The sequence below is a fragment of the Athene cunicularia genome (genome assembly GCF_003259725.1).
Source record: "Athene cunicularia isolate RWA chromosome 20 unlocalized genomic scaffold, athCun1 chr20_part1, whole genome shotgun sequence".
NCBI classification, from domain to species: Eukaryota; Metazoa; Chordata; class Aves; order Strigiformes; family Strigidae; genus Athene; species Athene cunicularia.
In genome coordinates, this window is record NW_020799125.1 from 5273567 (window position 1) to 5299176 (window position 25610).

At 42.0% G+C, this 25610-nt stretch overlaps 1 protein-coding gene across 1 annotated transcript; it reads right to left on the minus strand.

Moving 5' to 3' along the window:
• Positions 1–1302: 1302 nt before the first annotated feature.
• CASS4 (Cas scaffold protein family member 4) lies at positions 1303–23709 on the minus strand. The gene is made up of 7 exons (XM_026862144.1): positions 23666–23709; positions 10832–11260; positions 7639–7743; positions 6492–6641; positions 3340–4647; positions 2481–2540; positions 1303–1770 (listed from the first exon to the last, which is right to left on the minus strand). Exons 1-7 carry the CDS (start codon positions 23699–23701, stop codon positions 1357–1359), a joined length of 2502 nt encoding a protein of 833 aa, XP_026717945.1. The 5' UTR covers positions 23702–23709; the 3' UTR covers positions 1303–1356.
• Positions 23710–25610: the final 1901 nt, after the last annotated feature.

Genomic DNA, 25610 nt, shown 5'->3' on the forward strand with positions numbered 1-25610 from the left:
TTTTTTTTTTTTTTTTTTTTTTTTTTTTTTTGGTGAGGAAACCCCGCCCCAGGACACCCACTTTGGGGGATTTCTGGCCAAACGAGGCGTTCCCTGGCTGGGAAGTGACAAAAACTCGGTAGTTCCAGGAGTGAGTTTAATACAAAACGTACAAAGCCAACGTGAAATGCAGTTACTGCATTTAACTGTGCAAACAATATTTACAAACATCGACGTTTAAATACCGGTATAAAACATGGTGACTGCCAAGTAAAAATAAAACAAAAAAGATGAGGGAAGTGGTTTTTCCTCAGCCAACAGGCGCGTGGGCACTGGCGCAGTGCAGATTAGCTGGGACTGCCCAACGCCAGTCGTCCATTTTCAGGGCGAAGACACAGGTACAGCGCTGCCAAGAAAGGCTACGTTTTTGAAATTTCAGCTAAAAAACTTTAAAATAAATTAATTAGAAAAAATACAAATAACACAGGCGTACAAACGATACACCTGTGTGGTTACAGGGCCTTCACCGCTGTATTTCAGGTCCAGCAAATCTGGGGATAAAGTTATCGAGCTACACAGTAAGGGCCTGAGCAGCCTCACCAGCAAGAAATAAGGTCACCTGTCCAGTTGGTAGGAAGAGCTTGTCCAAAGCCTTTGCGTATTTAGTGACTACAATAAATTCTGTTTCAGGTGGAGCAATGCTCTGAACAGCTCCAGGCTGCGACAGAGGACGACCGAGGTGTGCTCCCCGTAGATTTATCAGGAGCCGGGACTCCTCCAAAGTCAGTTTTTTCCTCTGTGCTCTGGTACCAGCCGGAACATTTCCCATTAACATCTAAAGCTACGTGTAGTACCTGCCAGATTTTGTCTCATAATACATTCATCCCATTTGTAAATTAAAACAAAAAAAAAGCTTTGCAGCTGTTTTTGGTTTTTTTTTTTTTAAAAAAAGGTAATTGCAAATTTTGAGTCAAGTCCTCAGGAAACAATTGATGATGGGATATCATAAGTTACAGCACATTGTGCAGCAAAATTTAAACTTTACATACCTGAATAGAAAAAACAAATTTCTCTGACCTCTATAGAAATTAAAGAATAAGAAATCAGCCAGATAATAAAATAATTTTGCTCTAGTACACAGCAAACATTTCTGCCCGGCTACTAAGATGACATTTCCAGGCAGGATCTGAACAATGGAGAAGAAAGCACTGATTTAATTCTACACATCCTCTTCTACATCTGCTGTTGTGTGGATCTTCCCCTGCCCCCCAGGGAACTGCCCAGTTCTTAGCGGTGACTGCAAGCTGGTGTCACTGAGCTGCCATGTGCCAAACGAGCAACAACAACGGAGAATTTGTAAAACCAGCAAAGTGTCTTTCATTCCATCATTGCTCTAAACTGCTGTGTGTACTTAGACAGCTCCTCAGCTTGGTCCTGAAGTTCCCTCATAGCATTTGCATTTGGATATTGTATTGCAGCATTTTTGGTGGCAAGAGCCAGATTCTTCAAGAGGCTGCAAAACCGGCTGCTGCTGTGGAGAATGTCATTCCGAGCATCTCTTTCTTGAGTTTCCTGGCAGAGGGAATCCACTAACTTTTGTCCCACCATAATGATCAATTTGCTGTGGGATATGAAGACTTCGGGTGGCTGGTTATTGCTCAGACTATTAGTAAATACACTAATTGCCTTGTGAAGTGCACTGAAACACAGCTTGCAGTGTTCTGGGAGAGTGATTTTCTTTGCAGAGTCCTGCTTGCTTTGAATTACAGTCTTTTTTGCAGATGGCAAAACCTGGAAAAAGGTTAAAAAAAAAAATAAAAATCAGACTCGGTGGCACTGACTGACTCTTTATTTGCTCTACCCTCTATTCTTCACATGTTTCTTCACTTACAGGGAGTTTTGTTAGTTAATAGTCTCCAAATTGCCCCAGCCCATGATTCTTTTATAACTTCTCTTTCGATAAATAATGGACTTCAAAGTGGTATTTTCTCCTGATTGCCTTTTTTTCCCTAAACAAATGTCACTAAACACAATTTCAGTAATGAATAGCACGCGAAGTGCTGTAGCTAAACATCAGTCCTTTAGAGTCTGGACGTCAAGCTTTCAGATAGTACAGAACATTCAGACTTGTACTTTAATGGTGTTGACTTCATGAGGATTATGAATGATTAAAACTACAATAACAAAAGAGTCAATCCTTATACCACTGCCTGACAATCTATTTTGAAATACGAACTCTCACAGCCTTATCCCACATGATACACAAAGGCAAGCAAATAAATAGTACTACTTTAAACTAGAGTGGTTCAGGGAAATAATTGTTTTGCACGGGTTTTCAGCAGTAATTCTAAGAACTAGTTCTGCAAAAATGAACTATGAAAGAACAAACAGATCTATGTACAGATATGTGTGTCCAAATGCAACTTATTTTGAATTTTAGCAAGCACAGAAATCAGGGACTAGAAGTCCTCATAAGTAATAGTTTTCAAAATCAGAAATACCTTTGGTTTTGAATCTGTACTCTTCTTTGCTACTTCTTTACCTGAAATGATTTTCTGTGCCTGTTACAAATCAAAATGAAATCAAAGTTGAAATGGTTTACATAAAATAGTGAAATATAAATGTGTTTTTCTCTTATTTCAGGGGAAAACAACTCCTTGCTATGCAGCCCTCATGTTACAGACAACAACAGTACATTTATCAGAAGCAACTGCAGGTTTTTTTCCTCCTAAAAATTTATTGCCTGATCTTGCAAGATCTAAGACTGAAACCAACATCAACAAAACATAACATTTTCTAAATTTTAACTTTGTGAAACCAAGAAAAGTTATATTCTTAGTAGACATGCAGTAATTCTAAGGAGAATGATTCTAACAAACATTTTTAAATGTTAGAAAAAAATTATTTTAACAAATTTGATAATTCACAGTAAGACTTTAATTTGTTAAAATAAAATTTTCTATGAAAGCATGCTTTCCAATACGCCTCAAATTAGAAAGTTAACATTTCTTGTATAGTCATGTCAAACAAACAAAATGTACTGGCAAAAAGAGAACTAACAGTCAAATGAAGAGAAACAAATTGCTAACCCCCAGCTAAAAGCTGTCTCTCAAATGAATTTAAATGAGCAAGCTAAAGTTTTTTTTCTCAGTGCTGGCTGGCTGGGTAAATTCTCAAATGCCAGTTCTTTTTATTACTTAAAATTACTGATCATTCTACATGTGCCACCTAGCACTCTAACAAGATCCTGAATTCACACGAAGTCTGGAATTTGCCACTAGTGCAAAGGTAAAATAGTGCCAATAGCTTAAACTCTGCAGATGATCAAGAATATAGATAGTAAAATCCTGTTATACTAACCTGTAGCTGAACATAATCACAGTCCTCAGTGACATTTTCTTTTGGCTTTTCAGAAGAGACCGGAGTTTGGTCGTGTTTATCAGGACTATTTCTTTGAAGTGAATCTATTTCGATTCTTCTTGGCATTGTGATTTGTTTTGCCATTTTGTGTTCTGGATTCACTTTTGATTGCTTCATTTCTTGTTCCTTCTCATTCTTTTTGAAGAGAAGCTTTCCATTGGCAATTATGATGGATACAAACCTCTTGATATCATCTGGTATCGTGCGGGCTACCATAACAAAGCGATCAAGATCATCTGGGTTGTTCTGAGGTTTCCTGAGGACCAAAGCCTCTAGTGACCACTTGCAGCTTTTTAGAGCTTCTCTTGTTTCTGTTAAAATTTTGAATGAGTTCATAAGGATTTCTAGCTGTTTTTTAATTCTGGTCTGAAGGTTGTTATCAGTGAGGTAAGAAGCATTTACCTTTATGGCTTGAGCAAAGGCCAAGAATTCTCCCAGTGATACTTTTATGTGATCAACTGCTCTACGGATTTCTTCAAGGCTTTTCTCTAGGTGTTCTTGTAATCTCCATTTACTACTCACAAAGATCATTAAACTTGCAACTGAGCTGGATACACCGTGCTGCAGTCTAGTCAGTGTCTCGATGGCTACATCAAGGTCCAGTTTAACTTCTTTGACAGGCTCTTCGGATGATGACAAAGAAAAAGACTCAGCAGAAGTGTTTGAGGATGTGCTGCTATCCACACTAGAAACAGATAATGTGTCTTGTTCTAATTTTAATCTTGAGAGCTCTGGAGGAGCACTGTATGCTTGGTCTCCAGAAATATCACTGGCTTCTTCCATCTCTTTCTTGGACTGCACAGCGGTGGGCAAACTTTTTGGAATATCATAAACATTCTCTTCAGAGATCTGAGTCTCAGTCTTTGGAGTCAGGAGACTAGGGGGTACATCACAGCTACCATTTTGTGACAAAAGGAGCATATCCCGTGAGGATGGAACATCATAAAGATGGATATCTGGAAAAGTTAATTTCCGTTGTGTTGGTGGAATATCATATAATTGTGGATTTAAAACTTTGGCTTCAGTATTTGTGGTTAGCGGCTTGTATCTGACTGGTGGTATATCATACAGCACCTGGTTCTCCACAGAAGGGTTTTGTTTTAATCCTGTTTTTTCAGGTGATACTGGAATATCATAAATCCATTCTGACTTCCGAGGATTTGGCAAGGTATTGTAATGGTCCCAGCACTTTTTACAAGATTCATTTTCTGAAACATCAGTTTCTCTTTTGGGAGGGACATCATATAACTGCAACAGAGCACACAGGATTTATAAACTAGGGCTTTAAACAAGAAAGGAAAAATAAAACTGAATTCTCAGAGCATGTAAACATATGCAACTCCAGTAATGTCAATGGAACTGCATCACAAAAAGGCTACGCTGTATTTTTTCTTTCCAAAATGCACAAGCTGCACATATGAAGATTAAAATATTTTGAGCACAGGCGATTAAATCATACAGCAATGTCCCCAGCCAGTGAGATCTGTAGGCTCTCTGTGGCTCCTTTGGGGTGGGAAACTCATACGTTTTCTGGAATGGCTACAAGAAAAGTGAAATGCCAGTTTATTAGTACCCAGTGTTAAATAATTTTACAGATTGAAGGAGGTAAGATTTTATTAGCCTCTGCATAAGAAAACACTTGATTTTTCATTATCCCCACCCCCATTCATATGCATACCCTGACAAAAAAATAAATCACCAACAGACACCACCGCCTATTCTCAAGTAATTGCAATGAGTTTAAATTTTAACTTGATAGAGGTTTGCTAAGACGGATGCAAGTCTTGCCAAATGTCTTAAAAATACGTGTATGTACAGCTGAATTCTAAGCTGGAAAACGTGAAGGCAGGACCACTTCTTGTGTAAGAAAATCCAGACTAATACCAATAGGAGCTTCAGGAGAGTCTGTAGCATCTGGATGCCTTACAAGTACGAAGCACAAGCATGAGGGAGTGCAAGGAACTATAGGAGTGTGCAGCAACAAGAAACAACTGAAGTTATTGCTGCGTAACAAAAATTTTAGAAAGAACTGGCCAGATCAGTCTTCCCCATTTGCAAAAAATATGCGTGAGAAGGGGAGCCCAGACAAGAGTGTTTTAGACCAAAGACAGAATTTTCTAAATTGCCCATGAACAGAGAATTGTAAAAAAATTTGATTTTGGAAGCAACGATAAATCATGTCTCTGAGAGGAAATCTGTTCCCAGGCTGTTGCAGCTGGTCGGTACAGTTGCTAACAGGCGTGACGATGTCAGGAATGCCAGCTTCAGTCAGCAATTGCTCATCTGCCAGCACCCCAGTTCTGGGTAGCACCAGTCCTACTGTCACTGCTGAGCAGGCTCTGTGCAAGACTGGCTGCTCCGGTCGTGGGGCAGCCGTGAACCTACAGCACTTCTCTGTAAATCTACAAAACCAGGAAGCCTCAGATTTCCTGTGCTGGGACGATCTGCCCTGACATCCCACACCTCAGTCCTGGGCCAGTGTGATACGGAGTCTGTCAAAATTCTCTTGGATCCTAAAACCATGCAGGAAACCTGAAATACCTGGCACTCAACTAATAAAGAGTTTCCATGAAGGCATTTTCTTTGCTGTGAAATTTCAGATCAACCCCTTCTTCATTACTTGTGAAATTTCAGATCAACCCCTTCTTCACTACTTGTCAAACAGTGGGGAAGAGATGGAAAGCCTGACCCCCCCAAAGCCAGGTGTGCTTCACTCCCAAAAAGGTGGCAGGAGAGTGCTCGATGGAGTGGGGACAGTTAGTTTCTATCTGCTTAAATATTACAAAGAGTCATTCAAGAATCTAGGGTACTGAATTTGCTTTTCACACTGTTATAAAAAGAAGTTCAGGCAAGAGATCATGTTGCCTGCAGTCTAAAGAGCAAATGCAAACGCAGTGGTGGCTCTAGTCCTAGTTGGTACTCTAACTATCTAGGAGACAGGTCGTATTTGTCTCTTTAATATGAAGGACAAAGTACTGTGCTGAAGATGTGCTGGTCTTATCCCCATGATCACCTTGAGGGAGGTTCAGCACACATGCCCAACATCACAGCAATGAGAGATCGTTCTCTTGTATCCAACCAATCTTACTTACGTTGCCCACCGGTGAGGCTTTCTGGATAACAGCTCCTGCTTTTTCTGAGCTGGATGGGATGTTGTAAAGCTGCTTCTGTTCTTCCTGGAAACACTCGGGGGATCTGACCAGCACAGAGCCCTTTCGCACGGTAGGTGGAGTGGCACCGCTCTGGTCAAAGGGGAAAAAAAACCCAGGTTGACTTCAATCCGGTTTAGACCCCACCGAAGACTTTGGTGGCATGAAAGGCTTTCAGGTCACAGACTGCGTAGCTCCTAGTTTGGACAGCGTGGGTCAAACTCAGGCTGCTGAGAGCCGCTGAGTGCCTGCCACAGCACCCCGGGGGGGCACTAGGCAGCGCAAGGCAGCTGCCATCTGCACGCCTGGCTTCGGTCTGAGCAGGGATCACCCGCCTGGACAAAGTGGGCGACACACAGACGCGTGTGGATAACTTGGTACTAAATGAATTAGCGTGGGCTCAGCCCTGCACTGTCAGGTGCTGCCAGGGAGCGTAAGGTGCACAGGGAGGCTCCGTGCTCCAGTCCCACACACACCTTCATGTGTTAGGTGATGGGCTGGGGCCTGGCATCTGCCCCATCCTGGCGACCTGCACAGCCTGCAGGGAGATGCAGAGGAAACATGGTGACACTCGCTTTCCAAGCACCAAGATCACGTAACAGGACACTTCAGCGGAAACACAGTCAACATGTTGCCCTTACCCTGAGTGCGTCACGGCTACATGATCTAATCCCTTGCTTTTTGTTGCCCATGACATTTAGTTTCTTTTTGTACATGCATTAGTGACTCTTCTGTAAACATCTCGAAATCTTCCTGACAGAATGACACAGAGACAAAGCACATTTCCTGATCAATAAACCAAGGCAGAGTGGATGACACTCTGATACTGAGAATTCATCTGTGCCCTGGAAGTCAGTAAAAGTAAAACTGAAAATATTTATTAGAAACGTACCAAATTTTAGACACATTTCTCTATGTGTCTAACAAATTCATAAGAGAACTGCTTTAGGTTTTGAACTTCCCTAAAAATTTATTATTTTCTGCCAAGTTTTACAAAAATCAAAGAGGGAAACAATTGAATTTACCTCAAAATCTATTTTGAGGTCCTACAGGGTCCTGTCTGCAGAGGGGGGACCGTGGCAGGACTCACCTGTGTGAGTAAGGACTCCCGGCGCTGCGTGGATGGGACATCATACACCTCGCTCCTGATATTTGGGACTGAAGCTCTGCATGCTCTTGGGAGAGTAAGCAGGTACTTAGAAGGGGAGAAAAACCAATAATGAGAAACCTCCAGTGAACAGTAACTCAGGACATCTTTGAAAACTCAATTAGGTGAATAGGTCACCACTGGAGTAATCACTATCAAGGGATTAAAAACCCTTCAGCTTTTGACTGATGGTGAGAGACCAGAACTAACCTTTCAAGAAGGCATGGTACTTCTTCCCTATAATTCTCCTTTGCCTGCATTTCTGATTTTCAGATAAGATAAGAATTGGCACATACAAATTTGCCTTACTAACCAAGGGAGGCAAAAAATTTGGAGAAAATCCAGCTTCAGTTATCACTTAAATCTTTAGACTACTCAAAAGCAGAACCACTAAAAATTGAAGGTGGGGGAATTTCTACTTCTCCAGTCTCACAGAGCCATATTTAGTGGGAGTAAGAGCAGCAAAAAGGTACAGGCTAAGGTTCATTATTCAGTAGCTATATTATTCTGTACTGACTTACTTGGTAGGAGTAAACATAATTACCCTGATGTCCTGTCCTGCTCTGTAAACACAGAAGACCAATATGGGAGTTATATTATTTAGGTCAATTACAGACTAATTCTCCTGTTTGCTTGAAACATCATCTTAAGAGCTATGACCAGATGTGTGGGACAATTAAGACGCCAAAATATGAATGCTGGGAGAGAGCTTTTTTAAAAATCAACCCCAAACCCATGGAATTTTGTTCATTTAGCATGGGTTTATCCTGTCTCTCTGCAGCTGGTTTATAAATGGAGTATTGTAAACTACTGGCCCACAGAAACACCTCTGTGTTACAGTAAATTACTTAGAACTGGAGATAGTGTGAGTGTTGTAGTGACTGAATTTAGGGGAAATATGGCAGAGGAACAGGACTCCTGCTTTACACTGCTTGCTTTGTCTTTCTGAAAGCTTTTAGCTCTCATCTGAAGAAAGGGAATGAGAAGTGGACACAAATCCCCTTACCACTCTGCGATGTGAGCTGTCTTGTCTGTAACAGAGGCAGAAAATAAAAAAATAAGTGGTATCAAGAAAGCCATCCTTAGCCCAGGTCTGTTTTCAGATGGACAAATCTTACTCAGTATACAGCAAAAAGGAGAGTCACTGAATATCATACCTTACTGTTTTTTAAAGTACTTTGAGTCACAGTAAAACAAGAAGGTGCCCTGTGCATTAGGCAGAAGTGAGGAGGCTTTTCTATGGGGTGAAAGCACACAGGTTTCGAGGGATTTTGTTTTGTTTTATTGCTTGCAGTCAGCTCCCTCAAAGACTTAGAGTGGCTTTACCCAGCTGCTTGGAGGACAGCTGAGTATGCCAGGATCTTTGCCAGTTGTCCCATAGGATCTACACAGGGCGGTGGGGAGCGCTGCAGCTCGTCCTGCGCTCGCACAGGCTGCTCCCCCTGAGCCTCCCTGTGCATCTGCCGACGGGCTGTGACCACCGTGGTACAGCTGGTGCAGTAACAGCTGTGACATTGTCCACGAGGCAGCTCGGGCAAATCTGAACTTTTAAATAATAGAAGCAGGCCAAGACTTTTTTTTTTTTTCCCTTCTCTGTTAGAGTAAACAAAGCTTAGGTATACAAACTCATGAAATAACAGAGACAGAAATAGCCAAGGAGCTCTTCTGTTAGGCCATTCATTCACATAAAGAATAACAGATGACCTCGTCAGCCTGATTCACTGGCACAACATGGAAAATCTGCATCAGTCTCATTCAATTTGCACCTTTAGGGTTAGGAACGTGGAGAAATCAGATCACAGCAAGTGCAAAAGGGTCTTTTGTAGCTATTACTCAGTTTGAGCTTGCAGTTATGCTAACTGTACACAAAGGCTGAATGTGCAGCTGCAGCACTGAGAATTCAGTCACCAGAGGTGGACCAAGTTTGTCTGTTTTCCAACACCCATTTGCCACACAGAAGGAACCAGCACCTGAGTTTCTGCAGCTTGCCTTCAACACAGTGAAAGGAAAGGTGGCCAACTGAGCCCATAGATCAAATGACCATTAAATCAGCTAAAAGGCTATATTGTTCAGGGCTGAATTTCTTTCCTTTTCCAATTAATACTTCTAACGCGATTTTCATTCACAGAATAAAGAGACACCCAGGGCTGAAGAGCTCATGGGACTGAACAACTTGTACTTGAACTCCCTCTCCATCTGTTTACCCTTTATTAAAGGAGATTCCTCATTTATTTTATGCTGAAGAAAGCACAAGGTTTTTGATGTTAAGACACTTGATGCAACATTTAGTCAAATCAGATGTTCCATGCACATGGTCCATTTGAACGCCCAATGCAAGGAGTGGGGAGAAAGAAGAGGCCAGGGCAGGCAGCTGCAATGAAACCCCTGACAATCTGGGTTTGCAACTCCCCCCTGGGATCCCTTACACCCTGGTCACTGTCCAGCCTGGGACAGAAGCTGATTCAGGCCACACATCTAAGCCCTGTGCCCTCCAGGATGTCTGTAGTATGTGCTGCTACTTTGTGCGAGTGCAGTGACAACCCTGAGTAGCAGAAGAGAGAGGCAGCAGCACTCTGAGCTTGTTGAGGTGCCGGAAATAGAAACTAAACCAAAGGCAGCAATCACACAGCAAAGGGTGTTTACGTGTTTGGTTTTTGTTGTGGGGTTTATTTTTTTTTTAAAATTACAAACCATCTTCCTGTGCAGACAAGGTGCAAAGATCCCACATGTGACCCAGAGGACTCTGGCCAGACACATGCTGTAGACCATCAGAGGAAAAAGTTCTGTGCCTTGTTATTTTAACTTTAGGGTAGATTTGTAAATAATATCTAGATTCTTCTAAACAAATGGTGTATTCTTTACTTCCTGCCCTATTTTACAGCTGCTTTAAACTGTCAAAAGAAGTGAGTGACTACAGAATATAGAGTCATCTGTTGCCCAGAGCAGCATTTCTCACTTGCTGTAAACTATAGTAGAATTGATGGGAGTTTCCTAAACACCATTTATTTGAATGGCTTTGCTGCAAATTCCACTGAAATGCTCAGACCAATAGCCTTTATTATTTTCCCACTTCCAATGAGTAATAAATTATTTTAATAATAAAATTTGTTACTTTTACAGCTGCTTATATTCTTACCTGGTTTGTTGAGCTTTGGGTCCTTTCACTGAGCAGCTGTGCAGCCAAGGCTGGTACCTGATATACTCCTTGGGCAGACAGGGTAGAAACCTTGGCTGGAGATTTAACCCACCCCTCCATCTTCTCATAGGTAGATGACAACACAGTAGACTTGGGGACGGAAGGAACCTGGTAGATGTTCTGTTGGGCCACTGGTGACTCTGTGGAGTCACTCCGGGTGGAAGGAGGCAGCAGGACAGCCTGAGAGGCGGTGAGGAGCTGGAGGCGGTTCGCGGGGGCCAGGCCCTGCCTGCCGTGGAGAGAGCATTTCCACCAGCCCTCACTGCCAATGACATTTTGGTCCAGAACCGTCAGGATGTCTCCTTTGCGGAAGGCCAGTTCATCTGAGCACTCCGCTTTGTTGTCGTACAGTGCCTTTGCCAAGGTATTCTGCAGAGAAGAAAACCACCAGTGTCGCACAGTTACAAAAACAAACGTGTTAACTGGTTTCCAGTTCGGTGTGTATCTCCACCTTAACTTCAATTTAATTCAAGTACGCCTGTTCTCAAATTAAACATTTCTCAGAGCATCGGTTTTAGAGAGTTAAGTATTTGCAGCCTGTCTCTGTTATGTTCAGTGTGGTAAAGGAATAGATAATAACAGTACCACGATGTATTTCTTCACCACATTCTCCCCCCAAAGCTCTTGAAGAACGCTACTAACATTCATTACTTAGACTTATTACTTGTGAACATCACCATATGAAAAATAGGTGTTTTCCCCATTGGTATTCTGTGACTTCTTTGTCAGAAGCTGCAGAGAAAATGCATCGACCATCCAAAAATAAAACTCATATCTTCCTGCCTGCTACCAAATTTATCAGAGAACTTCAAATGTACATGAAAAAGGCTAATTATTTCTTACTGAAAAAAAACAACCACCAAAACAAACACCAAACTTTATTTATTTTCCTTTAAACATTTTCTTTCCTCAGAGCCTTATAAAGGCAGACTCAGTAACAGCAGTGCTAAGGGGGTTAGTAAGTGTCCAGTGGTAACCCCAGTGGCAGAAATCCTGCTGAAGAGCAGCATGGGCTGCAGTACTTGTGAAGACTCAGACTCCAGCTAGTTGGGTCCATGTCCACCCCAGACTGGAGAGTTGGATCCTACTGGTTCGGAGCATCCCAGACTAATGATCTATGGGATACATTAGCTCAGGTAAATAAAGCTAATTATACACACATTAACGCCAAACAAATAGCTCCCCTGGCTGGTAAGTCTCCATAGCAGGTCTGTGCATTTGTGAGCTTATCTTCAGGTAAGCACACCTGAAACAGCGTCTGTGTTTCTTCTCTCCATCACCTGTATCTGAATACTTCTGTCTCTAGTATATCTTTCAGCATCTTCATAAAGTGCTCTTATTGGTTTTTGGTTTTTTTGTTTTGTTTTGTTTTAAGACAGGAAACCAAGGAAGAACAGAGCAAACTACTTTCCTAAGATCACAGATAATCTGTGAGATAGCAAATACTCATATTTGCCAGCTTCTTCACTACAGGGCAACTCTGTCTCAGCTGAAGCCTATAAATTTCTGGCAATTGTGTATAAGTCACATTTCATTTTTTGCAGTTTCCTTTGGGTATTTGCTTACTCATTACAAGTTGACAGTTAAAAAGAATGAAAAGTAGGAGCAGTAGGTAGCTTTATTCACCTGAGGCATTTGTGCAAAAGGTAGAGTGCTGTGGTCATAGTATTTTTCAGTACAAGACACCATTTGCTTTCATCTTTAAAATAGGACTGACTGCTTCCCAGTAAGTGGGACACTGTTTCAGTACTAGTTTCTTATCAGAAAGTGCAAGTAATGTCCAAAGAGATAGTACCCAAATAGGAAACATGATGCCTTGTATTTCTGTCCAAGGCATTTGCTATAAAGCAACAGCTGACTTGGAGTTACAGAAGAAAACCAATTTGTCAGCTCAGCTGATGAAAACAGCCTGTTGTTAGCGGCATGCATTTCTTCATCGGGGTGGCCATGAACAATGGCCTTCTTATGATACACAGGCTTGTCCATCAGCAGCTGCCAGAGATGGACAACAGTCCCATTTACCTCATGTCCTAGTCTGGTTAAAACAGTCTTCTTGCCCTTCTTGCCTTGAACGTGGGAGTTCACTTTCTATTTGGACAATGCCAAGTGCTCTGAGCCACCTGTGTTGAAGTCAGGCCTCCAGGAATCCCACCACAGAGTACAGCCTAGGGTGGGCTGGGGCTTCACATGTGTTGCAATTAAAAAAAAAAGAAACAGGAGAAGAAACACTCTGATTTTCCTATTATTCATCAGCAACACTTTTAGATCTGGCTTAACATTTGATCCCATGTTGCCAGATGCTGTACAGACACACTGAAGGACAGACTCTCTTCTTCAGACCTGAAGAGGATGGGCAGAGGAACACTCTCCCCCTTCTGCAAGCAGGCAACTGAAACGTGAAGAGCCTTATCCATGCGCACTCAGGAAATCGGTGGCAGGGCCAGGAAGCTTGAACTCAGGAACTGAGCCCCTGTCTAGTGCATTAGACAAGACTGTCCTTCTTAGTTGCACCAACACGAGTAAGAGGAAAAACTGGTTCACAGTGTGGTTTTAAAAGGCATCTAAATGTCAACGTTCCCCCAGCTAAGTCTTTCTTGGGGGAACTAGACAAATCATCGGGCTTAATTCTTTCATCAACCAACATATGAAACTACACAAATCTATTTTCAAGTCTCATGTGTTTTGGAGTAAATACACTAATTTTCACTATGTCAGAATCTGGCCTGTATGCATCCGTGAGGATTTCTGCAAATCCTAACTGTAGGGTACAACCTGAGTTACGCAGAGTGAGGGGATACTCTTCCCATTCAGCAACACTGAAACATGACTGCAGCAGGTATTTGCAGGAGAAATAATTCCAAGTATTCTCTCATCTCTTTGCCTAGCCATTGCTGGGTCTGCTTTGCTGCAAAACAAGCGAAGCAAGAGAACAGCCAAGTCAGAGAAAACAACAGGGAGGTCTAAGCTCCATTCAACAGCCAAGCTGCTCCACAGAAAGGTTGTCAAAACTCACCTGACCAACATTTAAATTGACAAAGGCAGATGTGTATATTCAGGGGCACCCACACTGAATGAAAAGTTAAATTTTAAACTTACACCATGGAAGTCCCAAACCTTTACAACAAAGGGGTCTCTTTGCTTGAAGCCCAGCACACATTCCTTTGGTTTTGCCAAAAAAGCTGTGCAAATGGCCAAGGGCCAGTAGCCCAGAGCGAGATACTAATTCAAAGCAGAACACCATGGTTCAAATTTTGAATAGTGGTCCCCAATTTAAGCAGCTCAAATTAGGGCATGTGGGCTCACATCTATAGGCGATAAGAATACCCAGGAACCTTTGAAATAATCAGTTGCAAGACAAGCAGGGGATTAAATAAGAAAACAAGAAAAAAAAAATCATAGGATACTCGGAAACCTGACCTAGCTAGAACAAATCTGTTCACAGATCATCCAGTATCCCATCCACATGGCTGGAATTAAAAAATTTAAGACCTTAAATAGAGAAGTGATGGAGACAGGCCCCAACCTCCAGATTCTAGAACATGAATGAATGGGAAGATTGTCAGACCTCTGCAAGTCAGTAGAGCTCTCAAACAGGAGAGGAAAAAAATAAAAAAATAAAAGGTTCTTCCATCTAAGGCAGTGCTAAATTAAATTTCAAGTTTCAGGACACACAGCCAGTGCTATGGGGCTGGAGAGCAAATCTTTTCCATCCACGCTGTTTCAGTATTGCATAAGCGCACAACAACATAATTCAATTTTTCACTATTTTCTTTCAGGAGTACCAGCCCATCACTGGCATAACAGACCAGCCACTGGTACCGATACAATTCCAGGTGACAGTGAAAGGCATTAGTGATAGATCACTAGCTAGCAGCCCTTGGTAACACTTTTTAATGCATTTTTAAAAGGATATAGAAACTTAGGATGGTATTTTAATGACGATTTCTCATCCTTTTGACTTGGAACTTGTCTCTGAAGGAATTTATAAAAGGTAGAAACGTGTGTAACACAGAGTATATTAGTAATCTGTAACTAGCAAGCAAACTACAGGAGGATCCCTGGCAAAACTTTCAAAGACAGCCTCTCGTTGCAGCGCAGCATGAGGATGGGGGAAAAAAATATCCAAACCACCAAGACAAAACACCCCTACCAACATCTTCCCTGAACAGACTCTTCAGTGTACTTTCAGTTCCCAGAGTCTGACAGAAAGCCACAGCAATACATTGAAAAAAACCCCAATACCAGCAGCACCACACCACTGAAGTAACTAATTTCTGCTCAATTCTTATCTCCACAAAAACACAGAAGGAATATTTTCACAAGGTGTAAAACAAACAAAGTGTAAAAACAAAAGGTCAAACAGGTCTGCCTTTAGATATAATTCTGTGTTCTCCTTTGCTCCTCTATTTACAGGAGTAGTGTCCCCTTTATTTCTTGTTTCCTTTCCAAGCATTCTGGTTGCTCACCCACTCCCTCAGGACCTGGCTGCACCAGGCTGGTGTGGAAGAGACTGAAGCATTTCTTTTTACAGTGTTATTGCCACAGGAATGTAGGCAATACTGTTCATATAAGCTTCATTAATTTTTAGGAGTTCCAGCTGTGGATTCAACAAGTATTAGCCCAGGATGCTGACGCAGATGTTGAAGATCAGCCTAGAACTCTAAAACAAACAGTAACAAGCTCCCAGCATCGCATGTGCTGATGTGTTTAGGTATTTATTGGATATAAATAGAAGCAAGCATTGAACTAGCTAGCTTTGGTACTGGAAAGTGCTGTAGTTCTGGCAGCAAAGAACTTACTATAGGGTAGCTGATTTTCTTCTAGTGGTTTGAGGGGATACCAAATGCCAGAGCGCTTGAAAAATCCTGCTGGAGCCACTGAGCTGGGTCAGTTATGAAAGCTAGATGGGTTATGTCCATGTTCCACTGAAATGAACCCCCTAGCAATACTCATATGAGGAGGGTATGGCCCATGCTGAGTAAACCAAAGCACTGGGAGGTTGGGTAAGGAACTGCCACTCTCCCATCTGTGCCCAGTTCCTTACTGGCATCCAGCCCACAGCCAGCTCCACAGCTAAGCATCCTACAGGCTCCATCTGCTCATGTTAAAAAAGAGAGTTACTGAGAAGCCACTGGATATCAAGTCTCTTCCAATTTGCTTTCCAAAGAAATCTCTTTCTTCTGAGACACTTCTAAGAGAACTCATGCCAGCCAACTGATTTTGTGATCCCAATAGCAGTAGGAACAATTTTATAGACAAAAGTTGCAGGTTTATGGAGGTGAGCGTTTGATCCAACAGCACAGATAACTAAGGTCTACCAAGGCTCTCTCCAGTTACAGGACTGAGGTTATTTGTAGTACAGGCTCTGGCTCATCTAATGTGGAGCCATTTGTCAGAAATTGGGCCCTATCTACACTTTCAGCTGTCCAGGACATATGTAAAGAATCACTGTGGCAGCCCCTTTCTATCATGTAAGCAGAAGGATCTCTGACCTGCCATTAGCTATAAACAAATACCGCATCCCAGGATCACAGAGACCTTAGGGGATGCTTAGCTAGGAAGAAGCTGTGCTTTGGGGCTAAAGGGATCTGCATTTTTTCTTTATTACCAGAGAAGCGGAAACTGGTTGTCTAACACTATCATCCACAAAATGCCATCTCGGGCCAGCTGTGTGTAGTTCTTTGTTGCTTTAGTACTTATTACATGTTGGTTATTGTAAGGACATATTAACACAGATGAGATCAAAGTGGTTTTCCTTCTTTGACGTTTGTTGCTCTTTCCCCATCATCAGCCCTTAAAAAAAAAAAATCTAAGACAAAGAACATCTTAAAAGCCAGTTCATCGCCCCATGAGAAAGCACCTCGTCAGACAGCACTGTTGCTCTCCTCTCACTGAGCAGATTTTAACAAGACAATGACAGAGCACAGACCTAGAAAACAGAGGTTGCATCCTCTGCAGCCTCTTCCTGAGACACTGTTCTTCCCCATACCTTGAGTCCATGACCTCATTACTGCGATGCAAATTACTCACATATATTGAGCCAACCATACTGAATAGATTTACAGTACAAGACCTGTGGTAACACAGGTTCACTTAACTTAGGTTTGAAGACAAGTTCTTGTGTAGCTGGAAGTGTGTTTCCCTTTATTCGATTGTACATCAGCTGTTAAAGACAGTAACTCTCCCTACAAATAATATTTTCTACATATTTATTGTTTTCATATCTTTATCCAGCAATGTTCCCACCATAAAGCCTCACAGCCCTTGGGAGTCTTTGGAATGAAAGCTGTTAACTCATGTTTATTAATGAAGGGAGGGAAAATTTTAATTAATGACTCAGTAAAGCTGCTAATTACATAAAATTGTACAATTCTATAATATAAAATTCTATAGCCTCAAAATGGCAGTACTCAGACTGACATCTGTGCTCTATTTACGCAATAAATATCTGTGCTAAGGCAAAAAAACCCCACTGTTACTAAGATCTCCTGATCCCTCTCCTATCCCAGTGCTTATCCTCAGCCTATAGTACTATGCAACAGAAAAAAATCCCATCCTTATAAAATATATGCAAATGTTGCTAGAAAAATCCTTCGTGATTATCGAGTGATAATTTGAGCATCCTGCCTTCAAGCCTGCCAAATAATTTCTCTTCCCTCCCTTCCCACTCAGTTTGTATTTGGAAATGTTAATTCACTACTACATACTATTTCACATGATAGAGAGGTACTGTAGTACTTCACAGCATTTCAAATAAGAAGATAAAAATATTTTTCATCTGTCTTAAATGTGCTTCTTAAAAAAACCTACTGAAATATTCTAAAAAAGGTAGTTTTAATCATGGGAGTTTTTGTGGATGAAGATAAATATTTTTCAGCTCCATTTTGCACATTAAAAAATATCTGTAAGGACTATTACTGCAGGAAAATGGGACTTAAAATATTTGAGAAGGAAAAGATACTACTAAATGCAGTGGGCTGTGTTTGCTGAAGTTATACTCATGCATCAATGACACCCTCTGACATGTTTACTGAACGGTTTCCAGTTAATCTCTTCACCTCCGAACAAAGCTGAAGAAATAAACATTCTCTGTTGCCCTATTAGCCGGGAAAATGCTTCTCAGGAGTCCCTTTTAAATAGCAGACCAAGCTGAGCCTATTTAAGTTTTTCTCAGTTCAGTTAACAGGAGACAGAGTTCACATGGTCAACATACACAGAAAAAAAGATTTAAATACTCGGATCTTTCATCTACATGCATGTGCCTTCCTTCTAGCCATTAAACTTGCACATCCCGTTGCGTGCAACAGATTCTGTGACTTGCAGAAGGTCTATTGTATTTTTTCTTTTGTCTGCATATTTTGGAAAATCAGTGTTCTGGTTGTACAAAAATTTCACATCTTTTTTGTACAAGCTTCAACAAGAAATGGATATTCAGGACTTGCTTTTATTGTCTATTCCAAAAGGTTAACTGGTTTTTGGAAGGTGGAACTGGCTATCTTTTGATAAAGAACAACCAGTTTTAAAACCAGGCAGAAACACTTAGATGGAAACTGTGCAGCTCCACATTAGGCAGTGATGTAGGGGTGGGATTACCAACTGGTTCTGTTGCTTTTCTCCACAAATGTAGTTACTCAAATCCTAGCTGTGTTAAAACCAACAGAAACCCCCACTATTTTCAGTGTGACCAGGATTTCACTCCCATCCATAGCATTTTCACATGCGTGGTCTCATGCCCAAGTTGAAGGAAAAATAAACTGCCATTTCCTAATATTTTAAAAAATAGGTATTTCTGGGTTTTGGTTCCTCTGCTAGCCAAAGTTTTTCTCCCCGTATACAGCAAATTACTTTTCTGGCTTTTCTAAACCTTTTAGCATCTTCGCTGTATTTTACTACAACATTTATTTCCAAACATGGATTTGAAGATGTGGAAAGCTGTGGTGACTACAAGCTTTCACCTTCTGCTTCCTAAGCAAGAGATGCTTCACAGTTGCTCTCCCTTCCCCGCCTGCCCAGGGAACAGGCGAGAAATTCCCAGGACAGGCTGTCAGGAGCAGACACTTGCAGTGACCGCTGTATATTCTCCCCCCTGGGTGCACAAGCGTGGCAGGATGCCGCACCTGCATCCCATCCGAGCTGTGGCCCAGCTTCTGGAATTCCCTGGACGTGGCAGCACCGCAGAGCTTGCGGGAGGGTGTGCTCTGCTTCAGCAGCAACGCCACAACGCCCAAGCTTCCCTCCAGCTCTCCCACTGCTGTTATCTGTCCCAAAACACTAATTCTTTTTAAGGACCACTCACTCTTTTGGACCAAGTTGCGTTTATTTGAAATTTTATTATTCCTGTGGGAAGAGAAGCGGACGGTGCTTCACCTGCCCCGGTCACTAGCGAGCATCACCACTCCCGAGCAGCAGCTGTGTGCTGCCCCTTCCCTGACATCAACCCAGGGACATGGGACCACACAGACCCAGCCCCGAGTCCCAGCTGCCAGAGATCAGCCGTAATGTCAGGCTGAAAGATTCAATTCGTGCCACAGCCGAAGAAATTCTGCTTAACACAAAGCAAGCTAATGCTACGTGTCTGTGCCTAGAAGTCTGGGCAAAAACATTAACATGTGACTATAAAATGTATTTGATCCATCCACTTATTCCCCCCCTCCTCCCAGGGGAAAGCAGTATTTCTTAAAAATGAACACTGCCACCACTCCTTTCCTCTCCTGAGCTTCAGTTCTCTTTGTAAAGGCCACCAGGACGTGGTCAGTTCATCATCCCAGAGCGCACAGACTTCCACAGACTCATACGGAAATTACCTGATGTTTTCTTCATCAGAGTGACTCGAGTTGTTAAAACATTTCCATTACCCCTTTTCTAGTAATCAGTGCAAAAAACATTTTTTTTTTGAGATAACGTACAGCTCAAGCGTTAGTCATATAAGCTCATTATTTCCAAGAAAATATGGGTAAGAGTTATCCCACCGGCCAGCCAGGGTAAGTTGGGGTTAACTCCTTTAATAAAGCATGTTATTGCCTAATACGCATAGCACAAACCCTTACTTTTTAACCATGCTACTGTTCTTGAGTGGTTTATTCAGTTTAACTCAGATTATATTTTCAAAATTAAGACCATGTGCTCTGTTAATAACATACAAATAAAATCAACAACGTGCTCTGAAAAGGGATCCTGGCAGACACAGATTTCACACTACATACATCCCCTACACGTGGAGCAGGTAAAGCCATTCAATTAACGGTGACAGAAAGAAAATGATCTAGTACTTACATTGACCTTCATTCTGTTGTCTCCTAGTTGCCTGTTACTCCATCACCTGAGGAGGAGGATGCGATCCCAGCCCTTTCTCTCCCAGCCCAGCCCAGCCCAGCAGCTGAGGCAGGAGCCCGCAGAGCCAACGCCCGACCTCCCTCCACCTCCCGCCGCCTGTGCTGGGAGCCCCGGGCTCATTACAGAGCAAAATTCCCTGCAGGGGGCAGTTGGCCCGCAGCTGCTGACCGTAATGGGGGCCCGGGGGAGGACCCGCAGATGTCCCTCCTGCAGACACCCCCGGGGAAATGCCTGTTCTGCTTTGCAACTGCCTCTTCTTAACAGGAGAACGCAGGGCGGTGGGGCAGAACCAGAGGACTGTATTTTGAAGTGTGTTTTCCACCTTTTGGGGCACTATTTTTTACCTTTTTTTTTTTTTTTTTTATCTAGAAACAGATCTCTGCAGTTGTAGTAATCCCTGCAAAATAATCTCAGTTCAGAGGCAGAAAACCTGAGGAGGAAAGCTAAACATTAACTCAGCTGAAGGATTTTGTTCCTTTGATTATTAAAAAAAAAAGTCTTTACTATTATTAAATAATATCATTTAAAAAATTGTTTGTAGTTGCTATTTACTCAGCAATAGCTCTGCCCAGTTTATGCTTAAGCAAATGCCCAGGTTTTATCACTTTGTACTTGTGCATATCTTGGGGTTTGCAAACTTCTACTGGTTTTGCCTTTGTACAACACTGCCTTTTCTCTGGCAAGAGTCTTTTCCTTCCTCTTTCCATGGTAGCTTTAAGGCAAAATTAGACACTCACTCCCAAACCCACAATCATGTAACTAGAAAAACAATCTTTAAGATAAAATGATGAATTGAAAATGCTTTCTCAACAAAATCTACACCTCTGGGGTGGGACCAGGAGCAGACAACCAGCTAATGCAGTTGTTGTTCAAATGGGAAAGAACTCCTGGCACAAAGCAGCTCTTTTGAATGCATTTCGTGTTTTTATCTTTTTTTTTTTTTTTTTTTTTACTAGTTTGAACACGCCACGCAGCTGATGAAGAGCAGCCATTCACTTGCTACCCTGGAATTTTTCAGGTGCTACCAGCATCTGAAATGATCCAGAAATACAAGCAACAAAGCCACAACTTGCAGCCACAAAACTACCTTCAAATACAATTAAATGTTCTCTTAAATTAATCCCAGACAGGATCCCTGCCACGCCGGGGTAGGGACACCCTTCACAGACCCTGGGTGTCCCACATCAGGGCAGGGACAGAAACATGGAAGAGTGGAAGAAAATGGGCAATAATCACAAAGCAGCAGCCAGAGAGCTTTTCCCCCAGCCCTGACCTCCTGTGACATCATCACCTTCTTGAAGATACCGGGGTGGACTGAGTGTACCCTGCACAAAAATAAGACAAGTTGAGGCTAGGAAGGGGGAGAAAAGGTGTTTACTTAAGTGCTTGCTTCATTGTTTATGGTTTATTCTTTCTCAATCACCCAAATCCGTGATTAGGAGTTTGTGTTAACCGGCAAGAAATTAAATGAGGTGAAAATTCCCTGGGTCTTTTGCCCATGACAGAACTAAAGTTTTAAGATTTCCCCAGGAAAGCTGGGCATTGAGTCCGCTTCCACCGGACTGCATCCCTGAGAATAGCCCCAAATTTATTGTTTGAGGCCGAGGAAAATGGGGACTTCATTGTTCTCTCCAGTAATTCCTCTTGGCTGTTTAAGTAACTCCTTGCTCAATATATTAGCTCTGGCAAATCCTATTTTGAAACATGTATTTGCTCCCAGGTGTTTGAGATGGCAACTGAGGGGTGACAGCAGGCAGCCTAGAGCCACGGGGCTGGGGGCGCACACATCCCTGGGTGCAGAGATGGTTACAGAAACAAATCTTTCATTGTTCTTCATGCACTTGTTTGTGGACGAGATGGGAATATATGAACTGGGCATTTTGGAAGGAGAGACAAACTTCAGATCAACTCAATGTGTGTTTAAAAAATGCTCCTATTTTTCCTTTGGCAACAGCACAGAGAATGTTGTCAAACAGTATGAGAACTATTTCCCAAGCGTAGCCCGTCATGCTAACTGTGTTCTAAATTGCACCAGGAGGTGCAATGTTTCCTGTGCAGACTCTGTCTCAGGTGTATATGCAACAAGAAAGCAGTAACATCTTTTCTCAGGCTGTGCGCATATTCTGAATTCATTTTCAGAAACAGTTTTCCTTGTGAAGGTGGAATAGTTGGGGCACAGTGCTAACTGCAAAGCGTTACTTGTCACAGTAAAACCACTACTGATGGTCAGCACATGGTGCTTCAAGTCCAGACAGTAGAAAAACCACATCCTTACTGTTTTCATATATAGCACAGCGCTCAAATATTATAATAAGCAGGAGCGCTAGGGTAGTAGGAACCTTATGAACAATTCATAAATTATACAGATGCATATAATACATTTATATAATAAATTTGACTTTCAGTTGTTACTGAGCTGAATTTGACTGGGTGTGCTGTGGCTGTGTCTAAAGAGCTCACAGCAGAACAGGAAATCAGCTTGCCACCATTACATTTAGTTAGCCATTGGCAACCCATTTAACAAAACTGAAAATATCATACCTAGGAATAGAAAATATCTTCTCTTTATGGACATTAAAAATGTCTAGCATCAATTGCTGATGACTGAACATGCAAATAGTCTCTTTACATGCCTTCATGGAAAATGTTGAGTGTGAAAGAATAACTCATCGAACTTGTACTAAGGTTCCCCCCCCCTATATTTTGTATCAGATTTCCTGGAGGCAGTTTATTTACAGTAAACACTGAGATCATAATCCAGGATGAAAATAATAATCCCATTACACTGCTTATTAGACTTGCAGGCAGTAGGACAATCAAGGCACTGACTCTGAATCAAGACTTCAGCATTCTCTAACCTGTATAGCTGTAGCAGGTTATTTTATCTATGTATATATAAAAAATTATACTAGGTGCAATGTGAATACACAAATAAATGTAAAAAACCTTATAAAATACATCTAGTCTTTCAAAAGAAACAAATACAGTATTTCAAAAGTTCTTCTGTTTTACATGTAACATAGGGAAATTATCTGTCGTGCAACAGGTCACCTAGACTGTCAGTGAAAGTCTTTGACAATATAACCATGTGTAATGTTACTACAGGATAGCAGTAAGCCAGGTGGAACCTTGAAATTATATATTTATTATTTCATAAATGTTTTTATTCACAGGTATTTGTTCTTTGGGAATCCTGCTTTATTCAGAGTCCTTCCGAAGAGGACATTTCTTCCAGTTAATAGTTTTGTCACAACAAAAAGTACAGGGAGACATTTGGTACATGAGCATCGTAAAAGCCTTCTGTCCCTCTCCAGACGGGAACACCAAGCATTTGCATCACCAAGTTAAACTATCATGCTGAATTTAAACATCAAAGCCTAGGCTAGGACCCTTTTTTTCTTAATTGTTTATATGCTATACTCAAAAAAACCCCACACATACCTTGGCAGTTCTGTTGATTCCTGCGTTTTTATCCATTGTTGCCATTCACCAGCAGCGTCACTTTGAGCAATACAGATAATGACAGCAGGATGAAGAGACTTCAGCCTTGCACAGCCATGGTGTGTTAGGAACTATGGCTCAAGAAAGCACACCGACAGCTCTACCCCTAAAAGCATTTAGGAATTTGTAGAAAAGATTCTCATGAAAAATAATTTATGTGACAACAGGTGAGATTCAAAAGAACAGAATGAAAACCAGAAACGCCCTATTAGCGTCTGAAAGTGAGGAGAAAAAAGTCTGTCTGCAAGTGGAATTTTCCTTGATCTCTCTGTCACCAACTTGTCGCAATTAACCGCAGTCAGAAGTCTCACCCTTCTGTTTTGCTACATGTTCCTGTATTTCCTCTTTTAGAAATGCAATGAATACAAGAATACTACGTACCACAAGGGGCTGCACAGTGCTTGATAGAAATAAGACTGCCACAATCATATCAATTCAGGATTAAGAAGCCAACATTTTTCACGCCTTTCAAAGTTGTCTCAACTTTTAAGGCACCAATATCACTTTTTGTTAAAAAAGGCCTTTGTGAAAACCTGATGTATTACCATCCATACCTGGGGGTGAGTGCTGTGTGAAAGGTGACTCCTGGTTGCACCAAGGCTTAAACATGTACACAAGGGGATGTGTGGGCTGTCCTGCAACATCCTGCTCAGCAGAGTGGAGCAGTTGTACTCAGCATGTTTGAAGGGTCCCTCACAGCCATACGGAGAACTTCCTCACCTGAACTACATCTTAACCACTTTTCCTTTACTGTACTTCAGTTTTTCCTGGGATTCAGTCTCACAGGGCACCTCTGGTGGAAACACAGCTTCTGTGTACAGGAAATGAGAAATATTTATCCCAGACCAGTACCCCCTCTTAAGTAGAAAGCTTGAAATCTGTTTCAATGGGTGGCAAATAAGCCTAATGCTACAAGAGGCCTTTTAGGAAAGACTTTCCCTAGAGTCACGTGCCAGTTACTGACTGCCCAGTCAGTGTGCCAAGGAATGCGGAAGGCTGAAAGATACAAAACTGTAATTATGATTTGTCTCCAAAGTTGCTTTGCTTTCACATCACCATGGCTCGCTGGCCTAATGTGCTAGCTGTGGCATCACCTTGCCATGTTTCCGTGACAGCTTCTGCCGAGGCCAGGCAAGAGTAGGCTACATGCCAGATGGATACAATGGACTCGACAGGTGATGGACTTACATAAGGTGGTAAATCCTGAGTACGACTGTGGTTCTCTGAGCAGAGCAGCATGCTGGGATGTAGCTACTGAGAGGTACAGACTGCAAAACGTGAGAAGCGCAGGCAGCTGCACAGGAATTTTAACTGATCAAATACAGCTTCTAGGTGTGAAGCTTCTCTGCCTGTAGCAGTGAGCATGATCACATAGAAAATGTTTACTTAGGTACTTCGACTTGCACGGTGAAAAGATGTATTCCCCTTCAGTCAAACGCAGATCTAACAGGATGCTATGTGTGTGCACAACCCTGTTCTTCAAGATGCAGCTCTGGCTCCTCCAAGCACGCCTGCTCCCTCCAAATGCTCTGGAGCTGCCTTGCCTCCTCTCCTTGTCCCCCATCAACCACCAGAATACCACTGGGATGGTGTAGTACCAAACTCAAGTATTTCACTCCAGGGTTGTATTATCCACCTAAATAGGATGAGTTGTTTCTTCCAGCCGTTATTTCTTAAACAGAAACCTCCCCAAACTTCCAGCCTCAAGCAAGATGATATAGTGTGAAAACAAAGAAAGGTGCCGCTGTCAGGATGTCTTTGTGTTAAGAGAATAAAACTATTTCTACACTGCAAGTTAAAAGACCACAGAATTAAGGAAGCTTGAGGCAAAAGCTAGCATGCTGTGAACTTATCAACCACAGCAGTGGCTTAATACATAAACCAC

Coding starts and splice junctions, on each gene's coding strand:
- CASS4 (XM_026862144.1), bottom strand. CDS start 23,701: ATGGATAAAAACGCAGGAATCAACAGAACTGCCAAG. Junction 7,744..10,831: donor CCCAAAGCTCAACAAACCAG/GTAAGAATATAA, acceptor TCCCCTTCTAAG/TACCTGCTTACTCTCCCAAG. Junction 2,541..3,339: donor GTGATTATGTTCAGCTACAG/GTTAGTATAACA, acceptor GATTTGTAACAG/GCACAGAAAATCATTTCAGG.